The 25,558-nt window shown below is 49.5% G+C and overlaps 1 protein-coding gene across 1 annotated transcript in view; it reads right to left on the bottom strand.

Annotated features, from left to right (window-relative positions):
- Window positions 1-9,941: 9,941 nt before the first annotated feature.
- Window positions 9,942-25,558, bottom strand: part of Abcb9 (ATP binding cassette subfamily B member 9) — a 33,262-nt gene continuing 17,645 nt past the window's right edge. The window contains exons 8-12 of the mRNA XM_032886596.1: window positions 24,604-24,792; window positions 23,759-23,932; window positions 21,242-21,401; window positions 19,671-19,807; window positions 9,942-11,002 (exon numbers count right to left, since the gene is read on the bottom strand). Coding sequence (XP_032742487.1) covers window positions 10,742-11,002; window positions 19,671-19,807; window positions 21,242-21,401; window positions 23,759-23,932; window positions 24,604-24,792 — 921 coding nt within the window. The 3' untranslated portion in view covers window positions 9,942-10,741. The remainder of the gene's footprint in view (window positions 11,003-19,670; window positions 19,808-21,241; window positions 21,402-23,758; window positions 23,933-24,603; window positions 24,793-25,558) is intronic.

Below are 25,558 nucleotides of genomic sequence, written 5' to 3'. Positions count from 1 at the left end.
TGAGGATGGCCATCCTCCTCCTCTGAGGTGGCTCTTAGGACTGCCCAGGTGACTCAGCAGTTTAAATGCCCAGCTTCCTCCTGTCTTACCAACCAAAGCCACGGGAGCCCGGGGTGGGTGGTGTTCCTCCCGTGCTTCCTGCTTAGTGACTCAGGGCAGTTATCTCCAGTTCCTCAGTGTGGGGCAGCTGACCCAGTGACATGTGTGCATTGTTTGATATCTTATCATCATTAATGATCTGTGCTGCTAGGGAGGGTGGGACCAGTTCTAAGTTGATGCTCCACCATGTACTCACTGGGCCGTCTTGCCCGCAGCCCGGAGTTCTTAACCAGCAGTTACACTGAACACAGGTCTCCGCAGAGAACCGATTTCCACCTACAACCTTCTCGGCCTTTGTCCCCTTTTAAAGAGTGAAGGGCATTTGCGGCCCAGCTAAGATATGAGCTTAATCCCTTGGACCCAAGTGGTGGAAGGAGGCAGAGAACCAATTCCTGGACATTGACCTCTGACTGTCTCACATGCACATTGTGGCGTGCACTCTTCTACCCACACCCCACAACATATAAAGCGAGTAAAATGTAATTAAGAAGTCCAGCCTGCGGCTGGGCAGTGGTACGGAGAATGAGCCCAGCACTGTGGAAGGAAAGGCTAGATAACGGCTCCACATGTTCAAGGCCAGCCAGGTTTATGTAGCACTTTCCAAGCCAGCCAAATCCTGCCTAAAACAAACCATTTCTAGTTTGAGGAGTCCAGTTACCCAGGCTGTCTGGGCTCAGTTCCCAGTTTTCTTTTATTGTTATTTTTGTTTGTTTTATTATTTGTTTTTTTGAGATAGGGTCTCATGTAGCCCAGGCTAGCCTAAAACTTTCTCTATACCTGAGAATGACCTTGAACTTCAGATCCCCCTTCTTCCACTTTCCAATATCAGGTGTATACACACCATCTGGACTGGGTGCCGGATGTTTTCTGCTGCGCTGGGATTAAACCCAGGACTTCATGTGTGCAAGTCGAGGAGTCTCCCACTGGCATGTGCTCCCCAGCCCCTCAGTTCCCAGGTCTGTCACAGTCTTTTAAATCCCACTGCTCTCTTGGAACAGGAAGGTTAATAGTAAGGGCCTCGTGGATTTGTGAGGTTAAAGGAATTGGCACAATGTACTCACACCTAGCCTGTGGTCAGTGAAGACTCTTTAGATCCGTTGCTTTTCCTCATCCTGCCGCTCCACTGTCTGGGAATGACCTCTGAAGCCTGGACCTTCAGACCGGAGGAGAAAGAAGGAAGAAGTGTTTTTAAAAGTTCAAAGAAGCGGGCTGGAGAGATGGCTCAGAAGTTAGGAGCATGGCTACCCTTGCTGGGGACTCCGTTCTCAGCACCCACGTGGTGGCTAAGAAATGTTTCTAACTCCAGCTCCTGGGGATCCGATGCCTCCAAAAGCACCAGCCACACATGGAGTGCACAGGGATATACATACGTAGGCAAAACACCCGTACACGTAAAACTAAAGGAGCTATTAAAAACCCAGAGAGCAGTGTGAGCATGCTCAGTGCTTCTGGGCTGTATTGTTTAAGATGGCTAAATGGCCAATTTTATGACTGTTTCTTTAAGAGAAAAACAGCAAAACTAGTGTGGTGGTACACATGTTGGGTGTAGTCCCAACGCTTGAAAGGTTCAAAGAGGAGGATCACTGTGAGTTTGAGGCTAACCTGGGCTACAGAGTAAAACCTTAAAATACACAGAAACAAGGTAAATACTCACCAACCTCTCTCTTAGGCCTTCAGGAAAGAAAAAGGAGTATACAAGTGTGTGCACACATGCAAGCGTGTGAGCATGCATGTTAAGGTCAGAGGTCAGACAACCTTGGGTGTCCTTCCTCAGGCACTGCTCACCTTTAACATTTTGATTACACATGTGCATTTATGTAGTGTGGGGGGCAGACAGTGTGACAAGACACTCTGTGGAGGTAACGAGCTGGCAGTAACTTCACTCAGAGCATGTGGGTGACAACATGTTGGGTCTTCCACCTTTGTGTGGGTTCCAGGTACACCAGTCAGGCCACAGGCTTTCTATCCACAGAGCCGTGTCACAGGCCGTTAGGGATTCATTTTTTTAAAATATTTTTTCATTTGCCTACGTATGTGTGTGTGTCTGTGTGTGTGTGTGTGTGTGTGTGTGTGTGTGTGTGTCTGTGTGTGTCTGTGTCTGTGTGCGTGTGCGCGTGCGTACATACAGGTCAGAGGACAACTTTGTAACATTAATTCTCTCTTTGCCTTTCCGCGGGGTGGGCTTGGGGTATTGGCCTTGGGTCTCTGGGCTGGGGGCAAACCGCCCTCACCCACTGAATTACGTCTCTGGCTTCGTGCCCTGATGGTTCCTCCAAGCATGGCAGCTCCGGAACTTACTCTGTAGCCCAGGCTGGTCAAACTCAGAGATCATCCTGCCTCTGCCTCCCAAGTGAGTGCTGGGATTAGAGGTGCGCGCCCCGCGTGTCTAAGGCCAGCGTTTTATGTGGGTCTTATGTTCCGATCTCCATGCTTACAAGGCCAGCAGTTTGCCAATTAAGCCGACTCCCCTATTCAGTAATATTTTTTTAGCTGACTTCTTTCCTTTTTCTCTTTTATTGGATATTTCTTCATTTATATTTCAAATGTTATCCCCTTTCCTGGTTTCCCCACCTAAAGCCCTCCATCCCATCTCCCCACCCCCTGCCTCCATGAGGATGTTCCCTTACCCACCCAACTCAGGAATTTTTATATTTAAAATGACAGTGTTCTCCTACCTGAGGCCAATAACAAGTGACCTCAGCGTCGGTGGCTATCTCCCTTCTAGGGAAAGTCCCATCTCTAGATTTTTGTTTTATGAGACAGTTGCACTAGCCCAGGCTAACCTACATCTGCTTTTTATATTGCTCAGGCTGGCCTCCCATTCATGTGAACCCTCTAAGTGCTGGGATTGTAGGTGTGAACCACCTGGAATGTTCTAGAAATTCAGGTCCATTTTTCAGACTTCGGAGCAGTGTTTCTCAACCTGTAGGTCAAGACCCCCTTCGGGATTGACTGACCCTTTCATATGGGCTCACATATCAGATATCCTACATATCAGATATCTATATTATTCAAAACAGTAACAAAATTATAGTTATAAAATAGCAGTGAAGGGGTTGGGGATTTAGCTCAGCGGTAGAGCACTTGCCTAGGGAGCGCAAGGCCCTGGGTTCGGTCCCCAGCTCTGAAAAAAAAAAGAAAAAAAATAGCAGTGAAAATAATTTTATGGTTGGGGTCACCACAACATGCATTAAAGGTTCGCAGGCTGAGAACCAGTGCTCTAGAGGACTAGGACTTCCCATGGTGATGACATGGTGGACTCAGGCTTCCCTATGGGGCAGCCCTGCTCCTGTGGGGCTCAGTGACTCTGTTCAGTCAGCAGAGCCAGTGGAACTGGTTTCCATTCCTCCCAGGAAGTCTTCCCAGAACAAATCATGCAGGCTGGGTTGGTGTAGGTTCTCAGCTTTCTATCGCCCGTGTCCAAGGATCATTTGGATATTCAAAACCATTCACAGAACACTGCAGCAGACATGTGTGTCAGTGCTCAGGACAGCTGCTGAGATGGTTTCTTCAAGGTCTGACTGTGTAACCCAGGCTGGCCTACTGAGATCTCCTACCTCTGCATGCCAGTGTTGGGAGTGTTTGCTTGCTTGTTCAGCTGTGTGTGAGTGTGTGTGTGTGAGTGTGTGTGAGTGTGTGTGTGTGTGTGTGTGTGTGTGTGTGTGTGTGTGTGTGTGTGTGTAGAGATCAGAGGACGACTTGAGGAGCTATTTCTTTCCTTCACCATGTAGAAGACCCTGGGGACACTTAGGTCATTAAGCGCTGCCAGGGGCAGGCCTTTACCCACTGAGCCTTTATTTCTTTTAACTTAAAAAAAGATGTATTTACTTTTATTTTATGTATATGAGTATTTTGCATGTCTGCATGTATTACCCACACACATGCCTGGTGCCCACGGAAGCCAGCAGAGGGTACCCGATCCTCAAGAACTTGAGTTACAGATGATTGTGAACTGAGCAAAACCTGGGTCCTCTGCAAGATCTGCTAGCACTCTTAAATGCTAATCCATCTCTCTAGCCCACTCCTCCTTTTAAATCTGTGTAGATCTGTGTGGGTATGTGCACATGCATGCAGTACCATGGAGGCCAGAAGAGGGTATCAGACCCCTTGGAGCTGGAGTTATCAGTGGTTGTAAGCCTGTAAGCCACCCAGTATGGGTGCTAGGAATCTCAGGTCCTCTGTAAGAGCAATATGTGCTCTTAACCAGCGAACCATCTATCTAGTCCCTTATTTTTATTTTTAATGAAATAACTAAATTATTGTGTATCACCTTCATGCTCTGTCTCCAAACTTAAGAGACAATTCCCACCATGAATGTGTACTCTCTCAACTACTATTGTTTGGTATTTGGGATAGGATCTTACATAGCCCATACTGGCCTAAAATTCACTATCTAGCCATACAAGACCTTGAACTATTGATCCTCCTGTTTCTGTCTCCCAAGTGCTGTGATTTTAGATACATACATATCACCACACGACTTTATCATGAACAGAAATGTATTTATGTGTTGTGGTTTCAGAGGCTGAGGCATGTGCCATGTGGAAAGAGCAGAGTGCCAGTAGCTTTGACAGCAGATTCCCATGAGGACAGTCAAACTATTCACGAGCCTTCTGTGGCCTCCTGTGCCTGTGGTGTTGGGGGTCCAGTTTCTCAGACATCCATGGGGACACGTGTAGATCGCAGCATCTCCCCAGATAATATTCTACCACACGTCCTGTACCATGCCCTCCTTTCAAATTCAAATGTCGGGCTTAATGAGTAACCACAAAGTCAGTTCTCAAGTGGCCACCATTCCCACTGAGGAAGAAAATACCTGCACGTTCCACCCCCAGACTGATAGGCACATCACAGGCTCCAAGTCTTTGTAGATGCCAACACTCGCAGTCAGGGGAAGAAAGGCCTGACTCCCAACGCTCTGGAGACTGAGGCAGGAGGATTGTGAGTTTGAGGCTACCTTGGAAGACCCTGTCTTTAAAACAAAACAAAACAAAATAAATTTTTAATTCTTTTGATTTTTGAGACAGGGTTCTGTGCAGCTTGGCAGTTTTAAAGTCTTAAAGCATCATTCCCTGCAGTGCTAGAGTTCAGCCAGGGAACCAGTGGGTGGAATTTACTCAACTTCTCATCCTGGGTTATTTTAATGTCACTTTGTTGTCCTGGCACTGACCCACGAGGCTTCGGGGGCCAGCCTGAGTTTTAACTCAGGGTGTCCCAGGGATCTAGCAGAGCACCTGACACGAGGGTTCTAACCACTGGGACACCCAGCAGTGGGTGATCCAGCAGCGTAGGTTCCACTCCACACCCTCGGACGTGACCCACGGGCCTCTGTGCAAAGCCAGCCTCCTCTGCCTTCCCAGCCCTACACATGGGGTAGCCTGGCAGGGCCCCGGTACTGGAGATGGTTTTAAGCCACAATGTGGGAGCTGGGATTCAAACCTAGGTCTTCTGGAAGAGCAGACAGTGCTGTTAACAACTGACCCATCATCTCTCTAGTCCCTAAAGGCTTTTTACACTGTGTGTGTGTGCATTCGCACACCATGGCAGCCATGTGAGGATCAGAAGATAATTTTCGGGAGTTGGTTCTCCCTTTCCATGTGGACTGCAGGTATCAAACTGAAGTCAGCAGGTTTGGCAGTCAGTGCCCTTACCTGCTGAGCCAAATCACCAGCCATAAATAAATAAATAAATAAATAAATAAATAAATAAATAAATAAATAAGCAAGCAAGCTTTTGCTGGGTGTAGTGGCTTACACCTTTGGTAATTCTAGCACTCGGAGGGCTGAGGCAGGAGAGGGTCTATGAGTTCAGAGCCTGCCTGGACTACAGACTAAGATTCTGTCTCTAGAGCTGGGTGTAGTAGTGCATGAATTAATCTCAGGACTCAGGAGAGGCCAGTCTGGCCTACATAACGAGTTACAGGATAGCCCGGAATACATAGTAAAACCCTGTCTCAAAACATTATTTCTGTCTCTAGATAAGCAAACAGGTGTATAGGTGGCTCCTGGCTAAGTGCTTATGCATGAGGACAGAGCCTCTGGTCCCACATCAATACCAGGTGGCTATGGTGGCTTGCCTGCCGTTCCAGCCTTGGAAGGAGGAAACTGTTGGGCAAACTGATAAGGACTCATTATATAGTGGGGCCCTGGGTTTGATTGAGACAGGATAATACACAACATCAACCTTGGGCCTCTACACGTATGTGCACATATGTGCACACTCCCCACACATATGCAAACACACATGTGCTCATAAATAGTAGAAAAAGAAAGTTAGGGCTGGAGAGATAGCTCAGTGGTTAAGAGCACTGACTGCTCTTCCTGAGGTCCTGAGTTCAAATCCCAGCAACCACATGGTGGCTCAGAACCATCCGTAATGAGACCCGGTGCCCTTTTCTGGTGTGTCTGAAGACAGCGACAGTGTACTTATATATAATAAATAAACCTTTAAAAAGAAATAAAGTTAGCTTTCAACTTTGCCCTACCTAATCACATCCAGGATGCTTATAAGTAAAAAGTAACAGAACATACCAAACCCTGGAGAAACAGGAAAAACTTTAACCCTTGGGCATGGATGTTGAAATGTTTGCCTTTGTTCGTTTGTTCATTTTTATTTTGAGACAGTCTCATACTGTAGTCCAGGCTGGCCTTGAACTTGAGACAATCCCCTTGCATCAACTTATTGATTGCTGGGATAATCAATAGGTGTGACACACCCCAGCCTGCTGGGAACGTAAACTGGTGGGGCTGCTGTGGAAAACAGTTGAGTAGTTAAGAGAGTCGCCCTGTGACCCCATCAACCCAAGAGAACGGTAAACAGACATCTGTACAAACCCGCAAATGTTCACAGCAGTACTATTCACAATAGTCAAAGGGTATCGACAACCAGATGTCCACCAGTGGGAGAATAGACACACAGAATGTGGTCAGTCCATACAATGGACTATTATTCAGCCATAACAAGGAGTAAAGTTCTGACAGACGCTGCAATATGGAGGAACATTGGAAACACGATGCTGAGTGAGAAGCCAGTCACACAAGGACCCTTTTTAGATGATTTGTGCAAAATGTCTACATCCTGCAGCGTGAGATCAAGTAGATTAGTGGCAGCAGGGGCTGGGAGAGGAGGGAACGTGGGATTCATGGGCACAGAGTTTTCTTCTGAGTGGTGAAAATGTCCTGGAATTACACCTTGGTGACACCAGCCATCGCTGTGATGAGTTTTATACGTTGTGTCTTTTGCTGCAACTGAAAAACATCACTGAATGCATCTTAGCACGCAGGTGGGAGCCCTGGAACAGAAAGACATTGGTGGAAAAGTTGGTGAAGCACAAAAACGCTTGGAATTTTAGTGACTGAGTATGTGTTGGTCCCACAGGGAGAGGTGAACCTGTGATTTGAGGTGTTTGTGTGAGGGGACTGTGAAGGCTGTTAAGGATTTTGTGAGCTTAAACTCTGTCCAAAATAACCACTCGTTTCTGAATTCATTGCTGTCCTCTAAAGCGGCACTAGCTCAGTCTCCAGAAGGTTCTTCCCAGGCAAAGGACTCAGTCACAGGCTTGGGCTTGTAAACTGAGCCAAGAAGCTTGGAGCTGACCAAGAAGAGGAAGATCTGAGGCCCAAACCCTGAGAGAGACGACACTGGGAGAGGGTCGGGGGTGCCTGCCCACACCAGGGCCCCATGTCAGCCACTCACACCTTGATCTAGAAGCTGCGGGGACTTGGAAGAGCAGGAAGGCCTAACACTGAGCCTGCAGTCCCTGAGTTCTGGCCAAAGAGTCCTCCAGGTGGGGTTCATCTCGCCTGCTGATGGGAGGCAGCTGGGGCCGGTCTGTGGCGACATGGCTGACCAGTGTCCTCAGGAGGAAGTTCTGCTTGGGGATGGGGGGAGGGGGCTTCCTTGTTCCCTTCAGTCTCTTCCTTCAGGCTAGCCAGAACCAAAGCATGCTTTTCCTGGTACTCAGGGTTTCCTTACTCTTTTTCTGAAGTGGCTGCTCTCCAAAATGCTGGCTTATCTTCCCCATTATCCTCCTTCCAGCAGCTGTGAGATTTACAACTTGCTTGCCCTGAGCTTTTCTTTTCAACTCTAATACATTGTCTTCCATGGGGGAGGGGGTGGGAGGGGGAGGAGAAGCAGAAGCAGAAGCAGCTGGTTTTCACTCAGGGTTGGTATTTCCATCTTAATCTGGAAACATCTGAAGGCCTACCATGAGCTTTTAGTCCTCCATTCTACAAACCAGATGAGTCTGGAGGTTAACCTGACCGAGGGTGCAGCTTTCCCTTTGTGGTGAGCTGAATGGATACCCCCAAAAGATATCCATGCCAAGACCTGGAATCTGTGACTGGACCCTAATTGAAAGGAAGGTCTTCGAAGACATGACTAAGTCAGGGCTCTCAAGGTAAGCTCACTCTGAAATACCTGGGCCACCTCAGTTAGTGTCGGGTTCTGATAAAAGCAGAGGGAGACCCGAGCTAAGGGCATAGAAAGGCTGGTGATGACAGAGGCAGGAGGATGGGGCCACCAGCCAAAGAACAACAGGAGTCACCAGAATTTGTAAGGGGCACATAAGATTCTCCTGTAGGTCCCCAGTGCTTTAGATCCATGGTCTCCCAAACTATGAGCATGTGCATCCTTCAGAGTGGTGTCGTTTGTTTCAACAAGCAGAGGAAACAAATGACCTGTGTCCACCCTAGAGCCTGTTTGAGGTAAGAGCGCAGAGGCAGGAAGTTCTTGAAATGCCTCCCCTTTTACAGTTGGGGAAATCGAGGCCCATCCCATGAAGTGGAAGGGCACCTCAACCATCTCGGCTTCCTCTGGACCAATTCATCAATGTATCTTGTTGTACCTTGTTGGAAGGAGTACAACAAAATGTGCTTATAGAATGTAGTCGCCATGGCAACAAAGGCAGAGCAGGGATCTGATGACACCCGTGCTGGTGGTTAGTGTTGATCAACCTGACACAAACCTAGATGCACCTGGAGAGAGGGACTCCACCTGAAGAACTGCCTGTTAGATTAGCCTCGTGGGCATAATATCCACCTGGGACCCCAGACGTCACAAGTTCGTGGTCAGTTCACCAGAGACCCTGTCTCAAAGCCCGAGTTGAGGCAGTGGCACACACCTTTTATCCCAGCACTCAGGAGGCAGAGGCAGGAGGATGTCTGGAGTTTGAGTTCAGTACAGTCAGGACTAGATAGAGAAACCCTTGAAAAACAAAACACCCAAACTGAATTAATGACAGGCCCTTCCTAGGCCCAGAACACAGCACTAAGTAGCATTGAGGAACTAGAAATGGGACGGATGGGGAGAGGGGCCGTGACTAAATTCCTCCACCAAAACAAAGGTCAGGCTTTCTCCTGCTGGTGAGGCTGTGGAGCAGTCTGACAAGTTCAAGGTGGGGCCTCCTCCCCTAACTTAGGGTGGGTCAGCTGAGCAAAGGGAGGTAAATAGACACAGCACCAAACTTTCTGTGCCGCTGTCTACTGTCAAGGCCCAGAGAGCCAGATCCAAGGAAAACAGAACGGGGTAGAGGTCAGAGGTTATACTTTAATTCTTTGACTGACAGAAAACAAATGAGATCAAGACCCCCGGACAGTAATGGTGTTCTCCACCTCAAACTGGGTGGGCATGGGGGGCAAAAACAGGTGGTGTCAGGTGGCCCTTAGTCGCCATGGAAACTCGGGAGTCCCTAGTATGTGGAGACAGTTTACACACACACATCTGTGTGATTCCTAGGGAGGTGAACAACACAGACAGGGACTCCAAGACACAGCACCAAACTCTCTGTGCCGCTGTCTACTGTCAAGGCCCAGAGAGCCAGATCCAAGGAAAACAGGACGGGGTAGAGGTCAGAGGTAGTACACTTTATTGACCCAATTCTCCCAAAATCTTAAACCAGGACAAAGCCAGACCCTGGGCATTGCCTCAGTCCCCTCCACCAATCTGAGAATACATCTTACAAACAACAAGGTTCCTCTGCAGAGTTGCAGGGGTGGACAGGAGGGGAAGGTGCCAGCCAGGGGAAAGGATGAAGGGTTCAAGTGCTGGGTGTGGGGCCGAGGGCACCCCGAGGCCCACCAGGCCTGGCCAGCCCCTCCTCTGCTGAGGTTCTGGTGGTTCACAGTGAGACTGGCTTTGATTGGCAGGGGGTGATAGGCAGTGGGCACCTCCCACTCTCTTGCCCCACCTCTGGCCTGACTCACAGAGCCGGGAGACTGGAAGGATGGAAGGCCAACCCTTGTGTCCCCCTAGGGGACAGGGAAGCTGCTTCTCCCAGAGGCAAAGGGTAGTGCTTGGTTCTCTCCCAGACATCTTCCAGGCAGTTAGAAAGGGTCGTGCACTCCTGGCTCAGAAGTCTTGAAAACGTCCCAGTGAGCTTGCTCACTGCCAGTCCCAAAAAGGTGTTTTTGAAATCTAGGAGTTGACTGGAGTGCGTTGAACTGAGCAGTAAAAACCCTGCTAGCTTGGTTTAAAAAGGCTGCTCTACCTTGGCAGGCCTGGAGGAGCCAAGATGGGACACAGTAGAAGGGGGTAAGCCCATGGCAGCTCGTGGGTGCCTGGGGAGCAAGTGGAAGGAGGCAAGATGCAGGAAGCAAGAGTGGGACTCGGCAGGTCGCCTCCAGTGCTTCAGCCCGGGCCACTGTCAGGCCTTGTGTTCAGTGTTGCTGGGTGGCTCCTTGTGGCCAGCCGTGTAGTCCAAGGGGTGCTCGAGCCCCAGCATCTGACGCTGCACCAGCTTGGCATAGAGGCCGCCCTGTGCCAACAGCTGCTGGTGTGTACCCTGCTGTACCACACGGCCCTTGTCTAGCACCACGATGAGGTGCGCCCGCTCTACGGTACTCAGCCGGTGTGCGATGATCAGCACCGTGTGTCTCTGCAGGTTGCCGTGGATGGCCTGCTGAATCTGTAGGGAGGGGACAAAGGTGAGCAGGCTCAGAGGCTGCACTGCACCACCTCCTGCAAATCACCCCGCCCAGCACATACACACCTTCACCTACCCACTGCTGGCTGCCCTCTGACATTCCGTTCCTGGGTTTCTATTCCAGACAGCCCAGGTGCTAACATAGGGGTACCTGAGGAAGGAGATCTCACCCCTTCAGCCCCAGGCCAAGAAAAGCAATCTACTCATTTCCCTTAAAAATGACTTGTGCTCACATAAGTGTGTATGTGTGTATATATGCACGCATGGTCTGTGTGCACATGACACTGAGCATGCCACACATGTGGAGGTCAGAGGACAACCGGTGGGAAGTGGTGGTCTCCTACCACGTGTCAGGTTCCATATTGAGCCTTCACCTGTTGAGCCATGCACTGACCCTCACTGTGTTTCAAGACAGGGTCTTATGTAGCCCAGGCTGGCCTCAACCTCATGTAGCTGAGAGTGATCCTGCTCCTCCTGCCTCCTGGAGGGCTGGGATGGTGGGTGTGCACTGCCTCTCCGGTCTCCTTAACGTTTCAGTCAGTTCTTGCTGAACACCTGCGTCCACTGGCTTCTCATCCTACTCTGGATTTGATGCAAACTTGGAGTTGCTCACATAGTGTGGCCAGTCTCTCTCTCTCTCTCTTTTCTCTTCTCTCTCTCTCTCTCTCTCTCTCTCTCTCTCTCTCTCTCTCTCTGTGTGTGTGTGTGTGTGTGTGTGTGTGTGTGTGTGTGTGTGTGTGCATGCACGCACACGTGCTCATGTCCTCCTCAGAGTCCATAGAACTACACCCGGAGAATAAGGCAGGAGGGACTTTATAGTTAGCAAAGTAAGGACTGTAGCAGACAGCACACAGATACAAAGTGTGAAGGACAGAGGACAGGGCAGGGGTGAAAGGAGAGGTGGGAACTATAAACTTTCTGCTTCGTTTTCTTTAAACTTAAAAAGTCTAGAAAAATAAAACCAAGTGACTTGCTATAAAAAGTCCACATTGCCCATGAGGGCCTGAGGCACCTGCCTCTTCATTGCTTCCTGCCTTCTCTCCACTTCTACTTACATGGACCTTTGGTTTGAACTCTGTCGCCCAGCCCCAGAACTCCCCACAGCTGGCTCCTTTGCTTTCAAGGACTTAGCTAAGTGGCGACTTACAACCTGGTCTTCACAGGGAGTGTCACAGAGGACCTAGTGACTCCATACAGCCCCAGTGCCACTGTGCTGCAGAGGGACTCCTGGATGCACAGTGATCCTTGGACGCCTTCCTGAGAAAGCCCAGTGTGGGTGCATGTGTTTCCAATCTGAGTCAGTGCCTGCCGTAGGCCCCGGCCTTCCCTAGTGCATTTATTAACAAGGGCTAACAGCGACTTCTGCGCCCTTCTGAGACTCTTGTATGTATACCTCCTACAACCACGGATGTCTCTCAAGGGCCTGACGGCATTATTCCAGAACATGACCACAGAGAGGGACTCCTGTCCCCTTTGTTGGAAGACAGCAGTCAGCTTGGGCACACTGTATGCCCACACCAACACTCTGCCATTCTGCACCAGTTCTGTCCTCTCACCCCGTGCTGTCCCTTTAAATACCTGTTACCTCTGCACCAGGAAAATGAAGCCCAGCTGTGTCTCCGTTCAAAGCACTCACTGATGCCCAGGTGTGTTTATGGGACAATGGCTGCCCATCCCATTCCCGTATTGAATGATCGTTTTCCCAGTAGCACAGAAACCCCAGGCTGTTTCCTTGTTTGTGACTGTCTGTCCCATGGGAGTGGAAATGCCAGGGGACAGAGGTCTTGTTTATCTGGTCAGCCTTTCTCTGAACCTGCAGTGTCTAGAGTGGGCCTGGGGTCAGGTCAGGCACCGTGTGTGTGTGTGTGTGTGTGTGTGTGTGTGTGTGTGTGTGTAGAGCCGAGTGACCCTTGGAGGGATGTGGCACTAACCCACATCAAGGACATGAGCACTGAGTGAGGATTTCAGGAAAGAGGCTGTGTCTGCAAAGGCTGGTTGACTAAGGGCTCTAACAGATAGCGCTAATAGAGCTGCACTCACGTGGAGACACTGCAATGTTGCTGGGCCTATTACAACCTAAACTGGGCTCGCTTTAGCCCCAAATAGTTATTCTTTGCCCACCTGTGTCCGATCTAACACCCTGTGACTAACAGAGGCTGAGATTTCTCCTCTTGGCCATAACTTGTCTGTTTCCAATTCATTCTGTTACTGCTTCCATGTTGGAACATGGAATCTGGATAGCCTAAATCTCTGTGCCAAGTCCATGGTCACTCATCCTTAGCTCCAGGATAGGCTCTCCCTTGAAGGTGAGAGCCATGTATATTACTAACAGTACCCAGTATGGGCTCCAAGAACCCATCTACTCTTCCAGAGGAGTCACCTAGATGGAAGCAAGGGACAGCCAGAGATCCAATGAGTGTAAGCCTTTAGCATACTGTCTCCTCAGATGATTGTGGGGGTCCTTTCTCGGGTACTCTCAGGCCTCCCTCGCTTGGGTCCATGGCCTGTGGTAGAGCCTCTGAGTGGGCTTTGCTTTTAGAGTATTTAATTGTCTGTTGTGTTTGCTACGGAACATTTTGGTTTAGATGTCTGGTTTGGGTTTTGTTTGTACCTAAGGTGTTTGCATACAACCTGTTTTCAGTTTTCCACTCTTAGGTGTTTGGGGGTGCTTGGATATCGTTTTGGCTTGCTTTGCCTTTGGAATACTGCAGTTTGCTGCATTTGACTTTGTCTCCTGACTTTGCTCAAACAATGTGTTCCGTGCTTCTGCTCCTTGCAGCCTTGCTGCCTTTAGCTGACTTTCCTGGATCCTGGTAATAAAGGTAAGAGGCACTTGCTCCCCACCCAGGGGACAAACATACTCCATTTCTAGGTCAGAAGGAACGTGACTTGCCCAGCTGGGAAGACACATTTGATCACACAGAGTCTTGATTCTCTGGTTATGGACATGTTCACTCCAAAGCCAGTGGGAAAGATGGTTTCAGGTGATAGCAGAAGCAGTCTGTCCCCAAGGCAGGACATAAACCTGACCCAAAACACACACTCTAGTCTGTCCCCAAGGCAGGACATAAACCCGACCCAACAGTCAGGAACACACACTCCAGTTCCCAGCTAGCATAGAGAGGTGTGTTAATTCTTGTTGTTTTGAGACAGGGTTTCTCTATATATAGCCCTGGCTGTCCTAGAACCAGCTCTGTAGACCAGGCTGGCCTTGAACTCGGATCCCCCTGCCGCTCCTTCTGTGCGCTGGGATGAAAGTGTGCACCACCATCTCTGGCTCTGGCAATTTTTCAGAGGAAAGGAAAAATAGGAAAAAGCTTAAAGAGGAGAAAATTGTTTAGGGATAAGCCACGTGTGGGGCCTCAGCAGGGTCTATGTGATATTTACAGACTTCAAACTTGAAAGTATTTGAAAATACGGGAAATCAAACCACGAACACTTGGCTTTATGGTTCCCTCAATGGGGAACGTTTAACATTTCTAAACTGGAACTTTTTTTTCATGCAATAAAATAATCATGAATGGGCAGCCTGCTTAACATAATCACCTAAGAAAGGAAAAGAAATTGGTAACTTACAAAAATTAGTAATACTATATGTGAGTTAAAAGGATATAGACTAAATAAAATGATAGATTAAAATATCACATTTTAGGGGGCTGGAGAGATGACTTAGTGGTTAGAGCACTGGCTGCTTCTGCAGAGGAACAGAGTTCAATTCCCAGCACCCACGTGGTGTCTCACACCTTGTGTTACTTCACTTCCGGGGGATCCGATGCCCTCTTCTGATCTCAGCCACCAGGCATGTGCATGGTACACAATCTATACATGAAGCAAAGCTCACATATAAAGATGAAATTAGTAAATTAAGAATTTAATATTGAGGTTATAAGGGAGCTAAGGGTGAACCCAAGACCCACCCCCACTCATCTCTGTCTTAGAGCAAAATGCTGTAATCAAAGGGAGATATTATGGCCCGGATTAAGATCGAAGCTAGAGAGAAACAGGAGAGAGCGTGTTGTATCACAATTCCCACCTCGAAGACCACTTCCCTTGGGGAAGATACTGGGTGACCTTATAGACTCTCCTAGAGCAGCTTCCTTCTACCCCATGCTTAACCCGAGGTTAAAATCCTTATCATACCAGCCGTGCTAAGGCTCCATTCAGAGCAGATCCTGGACTGCGGGAGCTACACAGGGCCTTCCCTGCTGGGAAGTGAGTGTCTGTGGTGCTGCTGTCGGCCCTTCTGAGAGAGGCCCCTTATCTTGGGCTCCTTAGCTGCTTGTTCTGGCCAGAGACGACCCTCTTAATTTAACCCAGCTGGGGTGTGTGTGTATGTGTGTGCACGCCTGGGATGGTTCGGGCCTGGCTCCAGGGCACTGACTCCAGACTGACACGTGGCCCGTGATGCCTGATCCAACACTAGTTCTTCCGTCTGTCTCCTAGATTCGGACATCAGTCTGGTACCTCCTCTCCCTCAGCTGCTTAAGCTCTGATAAAGACAAAGTCCTGCTACTCTTCATTCTCCATGATCAACTTTGCCCTTTGCTCTTTGTGCCACTAAGGCCTTCTGTTCTCACACCTTTTTTTCTTTTTCCTTTTTCCTTTTCTTTTGAGACAGGGTTTCTCTGTGTAGCCCTGGTGTCCTGGAACCTACTCTGTAGTCCAGGCTGGACTTGAACTCAGATCCTCCTGCCTCTGCCTCAGAGTGCTGGGATAAGATGTATGCTACCACAACCCACTTTTAAACTTTTTGTAAAAAATCATTTTTATTTTCTTATCTATGTGGAGTCCAAAAGACAGCAACAGATGCCCTGGTGCTGGAGTTGTGGTTCCTGGGAACTGAGTTCCGGTCCACTGTAGGAGTAGCACAGACTCTTAATCATTGAGCTATCTCTGTCTTTTTAAAGTGGGCGTAATTGTATAGCTGTGCCATGTGTGTATAGAATTGTTTTCATATGTTGTTTGTGTAAAACAAAATTTAACATTGGCTATTTCAGTTAGATTTTTTAAATGAATTTTTATTGTGTGTTAAATTACTTTTGGCATGCCTAATTAAAATACACATGCGAAACCAAGTGGTGGTTAAAACTTTAATCCCAGCACTCAGGAGGCAGAGGCAGGCAGACCTCGGAGTTTCAGGCCAGCCAGGGTTACACAAAGAAATCCTGTCTCAAAAAAAAAAAAAAAACAAAAAACTAATGATGATGATAATAAGAATAATAACCTCCTTTAAGGCTTACAAAGACATCTTGGAGTCTATAGATAGATAATGTGTTATATAATTATTATAATATTCTATAGATAGATAATGTGTTATATAATTATTATAATATTCTTTTTCTAAAGATTTATTTATTATATATAAGCACACTGTAGCTCTCTTCAGACACACCAGAAGAGGGCATCAGATCCCATTACAGATGGTTGTGAGCCACCATGTGGTTGCTGGGATTTGAACTCAGGACCTCCAGAAAAGCAGTTAGTGCTCTTTCTTTTTTTTTTTTTTTTTCTTTTTTTCGGAGCTGGGGACCGAACCCAGGGCCTTGCGCTTGCTAGGCAAGTGCTCTACCACTGAGCTGAATCCCCAACCCCCGCAGTTAGTGCTCTTAACCGCTAAGCCATCTCTCCAGCCCCTATAATAATATTCTTAATGTGTTATGCTAATATATTTAGGACAATATTCATGTCTTTATTTTTAAAGACAAGGTGATTTAACATACTTAACATAGTTACTTTAAAGGAAAACCAGACTATTAATGTGTTTTACCTGTATTTATAACTGATAGATATCCTATTTTTTTCTGGGTTTTTATTTAAAATCATTGTACGCCTTTTATCCAAGAACTTTGGGAGCAGGTGGAACTCTGAGTTGAAGGCCAGCCTACATGGTGAGAATCTCTGTCCAACAATTTGTTTTGCAGAAATAATAATGGTAAAGTATCAAGTGTTTTTTAAAGTGGTAAAAGTTACAGGCTTTCTGTCAAACAGTATGGAAATGATTGAAGATTGATATATGCTAATGACTAAAAATTAGATATGGTTATAACTCTTTAATTTTAATGTCAAAATTCAACACCTTGAGACAAATTAATGCTTATTCTGTTTACAGTGTTAAGATTTTCTTTTTAAAAAGCATATGATCTGGGTGGGGTAGTACGGGGTAGTACACTTTTAATCCCAGCATTCAGAGACAGGAAGATCTCTGAGTTAGAGGCTGGCCTGGTCTATATATAGCAGGCTCCCTGATAGCCAGGGCCACATAGAGATAATCGATCTTAAAAGGAAACAAAGTCTTTTCCTAGGTATAAGTCTGTGTAGCATGTGTGCAGTGCCCACAGAGAACAGAAGAGAGCACCTGATCTGATTCTCCTGGAACTGGAGTTGCATAGGGTCGTGAGCCACCACGTGGGTGCTGGGAATCAAAGCCAAGTCCTCTGGAAGAGCACCAGCCTCGTTTATAACCATCTATAATGAGATCTGGTGCTGTCTTCTGGCCTGCAGGCATATGCACAGGCAGTATGCTGTATACAAAATAAATAAATCTAAAAATTGGTTTTAAATTGACAAACTTATTTTAAATCTCCTTTTAAAAAAATCCTCCATTCCAAGGATATAGATATTTTAAATCAAGATTCTTACAGTCAACACTTTCTTATTAAGAAAAAAATACATAGGGGTTGGGGATTTAGCTCAGTGGTAGAGCGCTTGCCTAGAAAGCACAGGGCCCTGGGTTCGGTCCTCAGCTCCAAAAAAAAGAAAGAAAAAAAAATATATATATATCTGGGTGTGGTGGTGCACACCTTTTAATCCTGGGGTGAGGGGTGAATCTCTCTGTATTTGAGGTCAGCCAGGGCTACCTGTCTCAGAAACAAAGTCCAGCCAATTAAGTCAATAGAAACCATCTAAACACTGTAAATGGCCCTATCGCAAGCTCAGTGTACCTTGAACCTTGAACCCCATTCGCTCCAGCCAGAGATGCCCCAACCCCGGGTTAACTCTTGTCATACAACATTCATGACGTTTATCCCTTACAAGTGCCAGCGTTCCTTGATTAAATCAGTATCTAAACTGTCCCACAGTACCGTGCATCGGAGACTAATCTAAACAAGGAAACGGACGACACTACAGTGATTCCTGTCAGATCCCCACTTCCATTTCTGCCATTGAAGTAAAAAGATCTGTGGGATCTGCAAAGGCTCCACCCGACGCCCTGAGTCCTGACAGGCCTGAGCCCTGCTGCCATCGCTGATCTGGAGCCTCAGCTAATTTCTTCTGTGATGTGGTTTTCCCTTTAGGTTTCCACAGTAAACCTGGTGTGATGCTGATAACAATACAGCAGAGCAAGTAGTGACCACAGGCGAGAGCCACGGTGTGATCGATCCCAGAGAGCTTCCTGAGTCCTAGGCAGCTACTTCCTATGATACGAGGCCATGGCTACCCCATCAATGGCTAAAAGAAAAGCTAAGATTACAAGATACCTACATCTGAGAAGGCAGCCCAGAGAGTACCAGTAAGAATAAACAGGGGACGTGGCCAGTCTGGTTCTTTAAACAATAGGTGAACCTTGTTGCTTCAAATGCTTCTTTCTTCATTGTTAACCTCACTCACTGCATTAAACCAATGGCATTCTTGATTTTTTGTGCCTTAAACTTGGAGATCCCCCTGCCTCCCAAGCGCTGGGTTCAAAGGTGTGCGTCACCACTGCCTGCTGTCCTTGCTTATACATCACAGTCCTGCTGCATGCCGTGTAACCGTTACCAGGTGGAGAGGGGGCAACACGGAAGTTAGGGGGTCCCTGTGATGAAGGGGTGTCTTCGTTACAGCCTCACCAGCCATTCCTTTTGGGGGACATTATGAAATCTGATAATGTGTGCTCCCACGTGCACAAAATGTCATGCTTAGCCCACAAGGAACTGTGGCTGAGAATTTCTGGAAAGCAGTGTGTGTCTCATTAGGGATATGGTAATACCTCAGGAATTTCAACCATCTAGGGTCGTCCTTGCCCACTCTGTGTCACCTCAGCAAGCTGTGACTAACAAAGCCCTTTTGGAAAGGTGAGTTAGCAGACCAAAAGCTGAGAGTGTTAACAGACTGCAAACGAAGCCTGGGACAGCTCCCCAGCTCCCCTGTAACCGCCCCGACACCCCATCCATGTATTTGAAGAGGGTCTTAATTCATGACACTATCGTTCTGTTACTAGGAAAACTTCATGACACTGGAAACTGCTTCCAGGTTGATCATGAAACTGAGATGACCCGAGTCTGTTCTGGACACAGTCTCTAATTTGGCTCCAGAATAAACTATTTATCTCCTTGAGGTGAGAGCTGTGTTTTTGCACCAATATGATCCACGTTATCCCTGACAACCAGGCTTAGGGGAAAGAGCGGCTTCGAGCCAGGCTATAGTTGCAGGGTGGGGCATGTGTTCAAGGCCTGGGGTTTGAGGAGGGAAGAAACTCAGGAATACACCGCAGGGCGGGGCTCCTCATCAGATCCTCTGGGCTGGCCCGGTTTACCCCTGTCACTTGGCTGTAGCTCTGCGTGGAGCTGGGTATCCCTGCCCAGAACTCCGTTTCCCGCTCATGGCCTGAGAGAACCCGTGGCCACCCTCGGCCTGGCCGCCTGCCATAGCATCTGCTGCCCCCACTTACCAGGTATTCACTCTCTGCGTCCAGGGCACTGGTGGCTTCGTCCAGGATGAGCACAGGAGGGTTCCGCACTAGTGCACGTGCCATGGCCACCCGCTGCTTCTGGCCACCTGACAGCTGGGCTCCCTTTTCCCCGGTCTCTGTGCGGAGGAGACACAGGGTGAGTTATTAGGAGGCCTCTCCATTCACCTGGGCACCAGCTTTGCAGACGCTTCTGAGGGTTCCCAGCTCTGACCACCCACAAAGGGCAGCCCTTCATGCAAAGGGATGGCACTCTGCATCCTCCCCGTGTGCGCCAGGAAGCTGCCTGAGCACTGTGTGACAGGGCACTGCAGAGCGCTGCAAGGCAGCTGAGAAGCATCTGCTCTCCTGGACTGGGCCGCTCCACTGTGCTGCTCTGCCCTGACACTGAGGGCAATGACAGCGTGTCACCATGCCTGTCAGGGAATAGCCTCCAAGTCAGCTCTCCCATAGAGGACCAGAGGTGGTGGGTGTGATTACAGCAATGTCATTACAAGACAGATATTAATAAGAACAACTCAACTGTCTGCCAATAGGAAACGGAGTCAGCGAATCACTATAAAAGCCTACACACTCGTGCAGGTAAAGAGGAGGCAGGGCAGGTCCTTGAACCAATATGAAAGGCCACTAAGGTGTGCTAAGGACAAAGGCAAGGCGCAGAATTAAAGAGCCGAGCTTTTTCTATTAAAGGGCAGAATAAAAAGACAGTTATTTTTACATAACAAAACTCCAATAAAAGACCAGTGTCATGGTGCACGCTTGGAAACAGGGAGTGCAGGCTCAAGGCCAGCCAGGGCTACACAGTAAGGCTATGTCTGAAAAGAATCCCAAGAAAGGGCTGGAAGATGTCTTAACTGGGAAAGGCCCGTTCTGCACCAGCAACGGTAGTTCAATCCTGGCCCTTGGGTAGACTGACTCTTGAAAGCTGTCCTCACACAAAGAAGCCTTTAAGTGGCCCTAGTGACTAATGTTTTACACACATGTAGTATGTTGAGACAGGGTCTCCCCATGAGCCCTTGGCTAGCTTAGAACTTGTAGCAATCTCCCTGCACCACCATGTGCAGCTAAACATTGTTTTACAAAATGACTTTACGAGTTGGTGCTTTGCCTGCATGTAAGCCTGTGCCCCTGGAGGCCAGAAGGCATTGTATTCCCTGGGGCATGAATCACACACAGTTGTGAGCCACCGTGTGGGTGCTGGGATTGAACCCTGGTCCTCTGAAAGAGTAGCAGTGTCTTAGCCATCCAGTCCTTGGTTCGTTTTTGAGACAAGGTCTCGCTGTGTAGCCCTGGCTGGCTGGGAACTCACTTTGTAGACCAGGCTGGCCTTGAACTCGAATATTTATGTACCAATATGCCTGGTGGTGTACATGACCTTTACCAAATGTTCAAGACTGATGGAGGAGGAGGTTGTGCCACACTGACCAACTGATGCCACTGAGGCTAACTCCCAACATGTCACTGTCATGGGGATGTCAAGTTGATAGAAGAAAACGGTATGATGATGGGCCGGGTGCTCAGTCAGTCCCTAAGTCGGAGTCGCCTCCTGTTACCTGTGCTGTATCCGTCCTGCAGCTCCATGATGAAGCCGTGAGCATTGGCCTTCTGTGCAGCCTCCACTACCATCTCGAAGGGCACGGTAGGCAGGCCGTAGGAGATGTTGTCTGTGATGGAGCGGGCGAACAGCACCGGCTCCTGGCTTACCAGTGAGATCTGTTGGGGAGAGCAAGGTGACTCGGAGAGTCTGCCAGTGAGGCCCCCAGCTGTCACTGGAGTCTCCCAAGCCCCGCCTGGCTGACGCCAGGAGTCTCAGGTCTGAAATCTGATCTGCATGGCTGCTGCACTGGGCTATGCCTCTTCCGTCCTAGGAGGGCCCGGGTACCCAGACCATCCTCGACCTCAGGCCTCCCAGAATGACATCTGGAGCCAGCAATCTTGTTGCTCTGCTAAGCCAAGATTCCCCTGACCACAGGGCAGGGGTGCACTGTAGCTTTGTGACATTGCCAGGGTGCGTGACAGCAGGCCTCCCTGCAGCGACCCTTATTCTATCTGACCCCTCCCCTTTTAGAGACAAGGTCTATTCTGCCATCCAAGCTTGCCTAGAACTCAGCATGTAGCTCAGGCTGCCTTGAGACAGCCTGACAACCTCCTGTCTGAGCCTCCACAGCAGACCCACCTCCCCTTCAAAGACAGAGCTGTTCTGTGATTTGAGTTAGGAATCGGATTCACAGGAAGAGCAGTAGGGGCTGATGGGATGGCCCGGTGGGTGGTGGGTAAAGGGCAGCCACTGAGCCTGTCTACCCCCAGGACCCACAGAGGAGAACACCAGCTCCACTAGTTGTCCTGATCTCCAATGCATAGCATGGCGATGTGTGCACCCACACAGCACGACCAACAGGGAGCATAGTGTAGTGCTAGGGAGTGGGTGAAAACAGCCGTGCTGCCCATCCACTGGGGATCTGTAAACTTGGCAACTGACGCAGTACTGCAGAGGTAGCATGCTTTCATATGCTGTCACCAGCATAAAGAGAGAAAATAAGTTGGCAAGAATTCCCTAAGAACCCTGAGAACTACCCGGAAAGGCAAGGTGTGTGGGGACTCTGTCTTCACCATAAAATGCACGAGCAGCTGGGGAGGTGCCTGGCGGTAAAGCACTTGCTGAACAAATACGAGGACCCAAGCCCAGCTCACCAAGCCCACACGGGTACTGGGCAGGCATGGAGACCTGCCTCTAACTCCAGAGGACGGGCACGATCCCTAGAGCTGGCCACTGAGAGGAACAGCAGTTGTGATGGGTTTCACAGAGAGTCCTGCCTCAATTTATGAGGTGGGAGTAATCTGGGGTGACTCTAGGCCTCTCTTCACACGCCCTCACACCTGTGCACGCACACCTACAAACATGCATGCCATACATGTGAACACGTACACACACAGAAAATGAAAAAAGTCACGACAATAGAAAAATCACTAAATCAAGGCTACAGTGTGGCACTTGACTGTTTTGTGCTTGTAATAATTTTAAAAATGTCAAGGAGACAGTATTCCCCAGAGGAAAGCTGGATGATTAATAAGCAGATGAGCGGGGCCTGATGTCTTTCACCACCAGGAAGTGGGAAAGCCCGCAGGAAGCTGCGTCCTCACACTGACACGGAGGACTGATGCCATCTGGGAGTCTAAGCTGCTCAGATCTTGCAGCTCTGCCCAGGGTTCTTCCTGCAGCCCAGTGTGTGACAGGCCCTTCTCTGCCACCCATCTCTGCTCACGTACATTCAGTGCAGGGGACTTTCCAGCCTGCGGGTCCTGCCACACCGAGACTAGAGCTGGGTTAGCTCAGAGGTCGATCACTCCTCTGACACGGAAGGCCCTGAGATCCGCTCTGATAATGCTCACGTGCACGTTAGCTTATGTGCGTACAATAGTGCTCGCTCTCTCGCTCTCTCTCTCTCATGCACGTGCGCATGCACACACACCTACAGTGACACCTGTACAGGCCCCTCTGCTTGTATGTCAGCACAGGATCAATTTTTTCTTTCTTTTAAAGAAAAAATTAAATCACCTTTAGTGTGTGTGTGTGTGTGTGTGTGTGTGTGTGTGTGTGCGCGTGTGCGCTTTTAAAAGGACATTTAAGTGCAAGCAGGAGCAAGAGAGGATGAGAAGGGTGAATGCTGCCACGGCATTCCATACACGATCCCTCCCAAGGTAAGAGTTATTGTTCAGTCAAAGTCTGCAGATGCAAACATCACACAAGAAGGAAGCCACGGCCTCTGTGTGCCTGCATGAACAGGAGAGGCCTCGTCACTTTAAATCTGCCTGGAGGAAGCTCGGGCTGGAGGGAGCAGAGCCAGGAGGTCTGAGTATGTCCTTGGGTAAAATTACTGCAAATCAAGGAAATGGTTGTCACACGGGGGCGGGGGTGGGGCTTTACCTCTAGGAGAGGGGGCATGGGGTGGCTTGTGGAGTCAGAACACTCTGCAGGGGAGGTCACATCAGTGACAGAGCTATCCTTCTTTCTATCTGTGCCATGGCTCACACGACAGGGAGGGGTGGGAGGACCGGCGGGCGGCACTCACCACGCGGTGCAGGTACTTGTGGTCATAAGCGCCGATGGGCTCGCCGTCCAGCAACACCCGGCCGCCCTGCAGAGGGTAGAAGTTCTCCAGGATGTTCACACAGGAGCTCTTTCCACTGCCCGAGGGCCCCACCAGAGCCGTCACCTTGCCTGGGGACAGGCTGAAGGAGACATTCTGTAGGGAGGGACACAAGATGTTTGAGTCTCAGAGGTGGAGGACATCCCCCTGCCTGCCCCGTGTGGTGCTGCCGGCCTCTGAACCGTCTTCCTAAGATACCAGGGCTGGGGCACTGTGGGCATACGTGCTTCTTCTGAGGTACTGGGGATTGAACCCAGCACCATGTGTATGCTGGCCAAGAGCTCAACCACTGAGCTACAGCCCCTACACGGGGACCCAGGCCTGTCTAGAACTTACTCTCCAGCCTTTAAGAAGTGACAGTCCTCCTGCTGTAGACTCCCCAAAGGGAGATACATAGCTCAGCTTTCTTTCCACTGGCTGGCCTGGCGCTCACTGCTGCGTAGTCCAAGGGGGCAGGGGCGGGGGGCCTTGGACTTGTGGTCTTCCTGCCCTGGGCCACATCAGTAGCTGGGATGACAACCCTGAGCTACCAGGACTGGCTTGGTGGCTCCTTTATAGTCACAGTCTCCTTGATCTGGAGTGTTTTCTGTAGAGAGCCCCCTGCTCAGTCCTGCTCCCTGACTAAAGGTCCCCTCTGGGGAGAGGCTCTGCTTGGCTGTTGCTCTCTCTCCCCCAACAGAAGCGGGAGCCACTACGTTGCCAGTGCTTCTGGCCACACGGTCAGTATGAGGGAAGGATGGTTCTGGCAGGCCCTGAGCCGCTCTTACCTGTAGGACCTGTGTGTGGGGCCGAGTGCGGTAGGTGAAGGTTACATTCTCAAAGTCCACCCTGCCCTCGAGATGGTCAGGGGCCAAGCTTCCGTCATGCACCATGGTTGGCTGCCGGTCAATGAACTCGAACACCTTCTCGGCGGCCCCCACTCCCTGCATCAGGCCGCTATAGACGGAGCCCACGGACTGCAGGGAAGACACACAGCCTGGTCCCACTGACAGCCCACTCCTGACACCTACCACCGATGGGGTGTGGGGAGGTCATGGGTTGGAGCTGCAGCTTTGAGGAGATGCAGGGAGCCCCCAGATGCCACCTGCTGGTGCAGCAGACAGTGGCCATCAAGAAAACAAAGGAGCTGGGAAGACGTGATGCCACTGTGACTGGGCGTTAGGAGCCGGGCCCAGGGTTGGACCATGTAGAGGGGATGTGTGGTAAGCAGGCAGAGCAGGCCCCCAGTCTTCCCTCTGGCTGCCACAGCACGTTCTAAGCCCGCCCCTCTTTTTTTAAGACAGGGTCTCACAACATAGCCCTGGCTGTCCTGGAACTCTCTATGTAAGCAGGCTGGCCTTGAATTCCCAGAGATCTGCCGGCCTCTGCCTCCCGAGAGCTGGGATTAAAAGCGTGTGACAACCTAGCAATTGTTTTTCTGGCCTCAAGTAGCCCATCCGGACTGTTTCACACCACTCGGTATGTAGCTGAAGATGGCCCTGTGAGACGGGGCTTTACCATGTGACCAGGCTGACCTAAAGCTCAGATCCACCCAGCTCTGCTTCTGGGGCTAATACAGGCTGCACCTGCTTCTGGTTCTGATACAGGGACCCAGGCCTGTCTAGAACCAAGTCAGGCGTTGGGAGGGGAGGGAAGTCCACAAAAGGCAATCATGACGTGGTCAGCACAGGTCCCCTCCTTCTGGGGACAGCACAGAGCCTTGGAGACATCCCAGTTGCAGTG

This window comes from Rattus rattus, chromosome 16 (genome assembly GCF_011064425.1).
Source record: "Rattus rattus isolate New Zealand chromosome 16, Rrattus_CSIRO_v1, whole genome shotgun sequence".
Taxonomy (NCBI): domain Eukaryota; kingdom Metazoa; phylum Chordata; class Mammalia; order Rodentia; family Muridae; genus Rattus; species Rattus rattus.
Note: the sequence above shows the minus strand (reverse complement) of the source record. Positions and strands in the feature narration are given on the sequence as shown.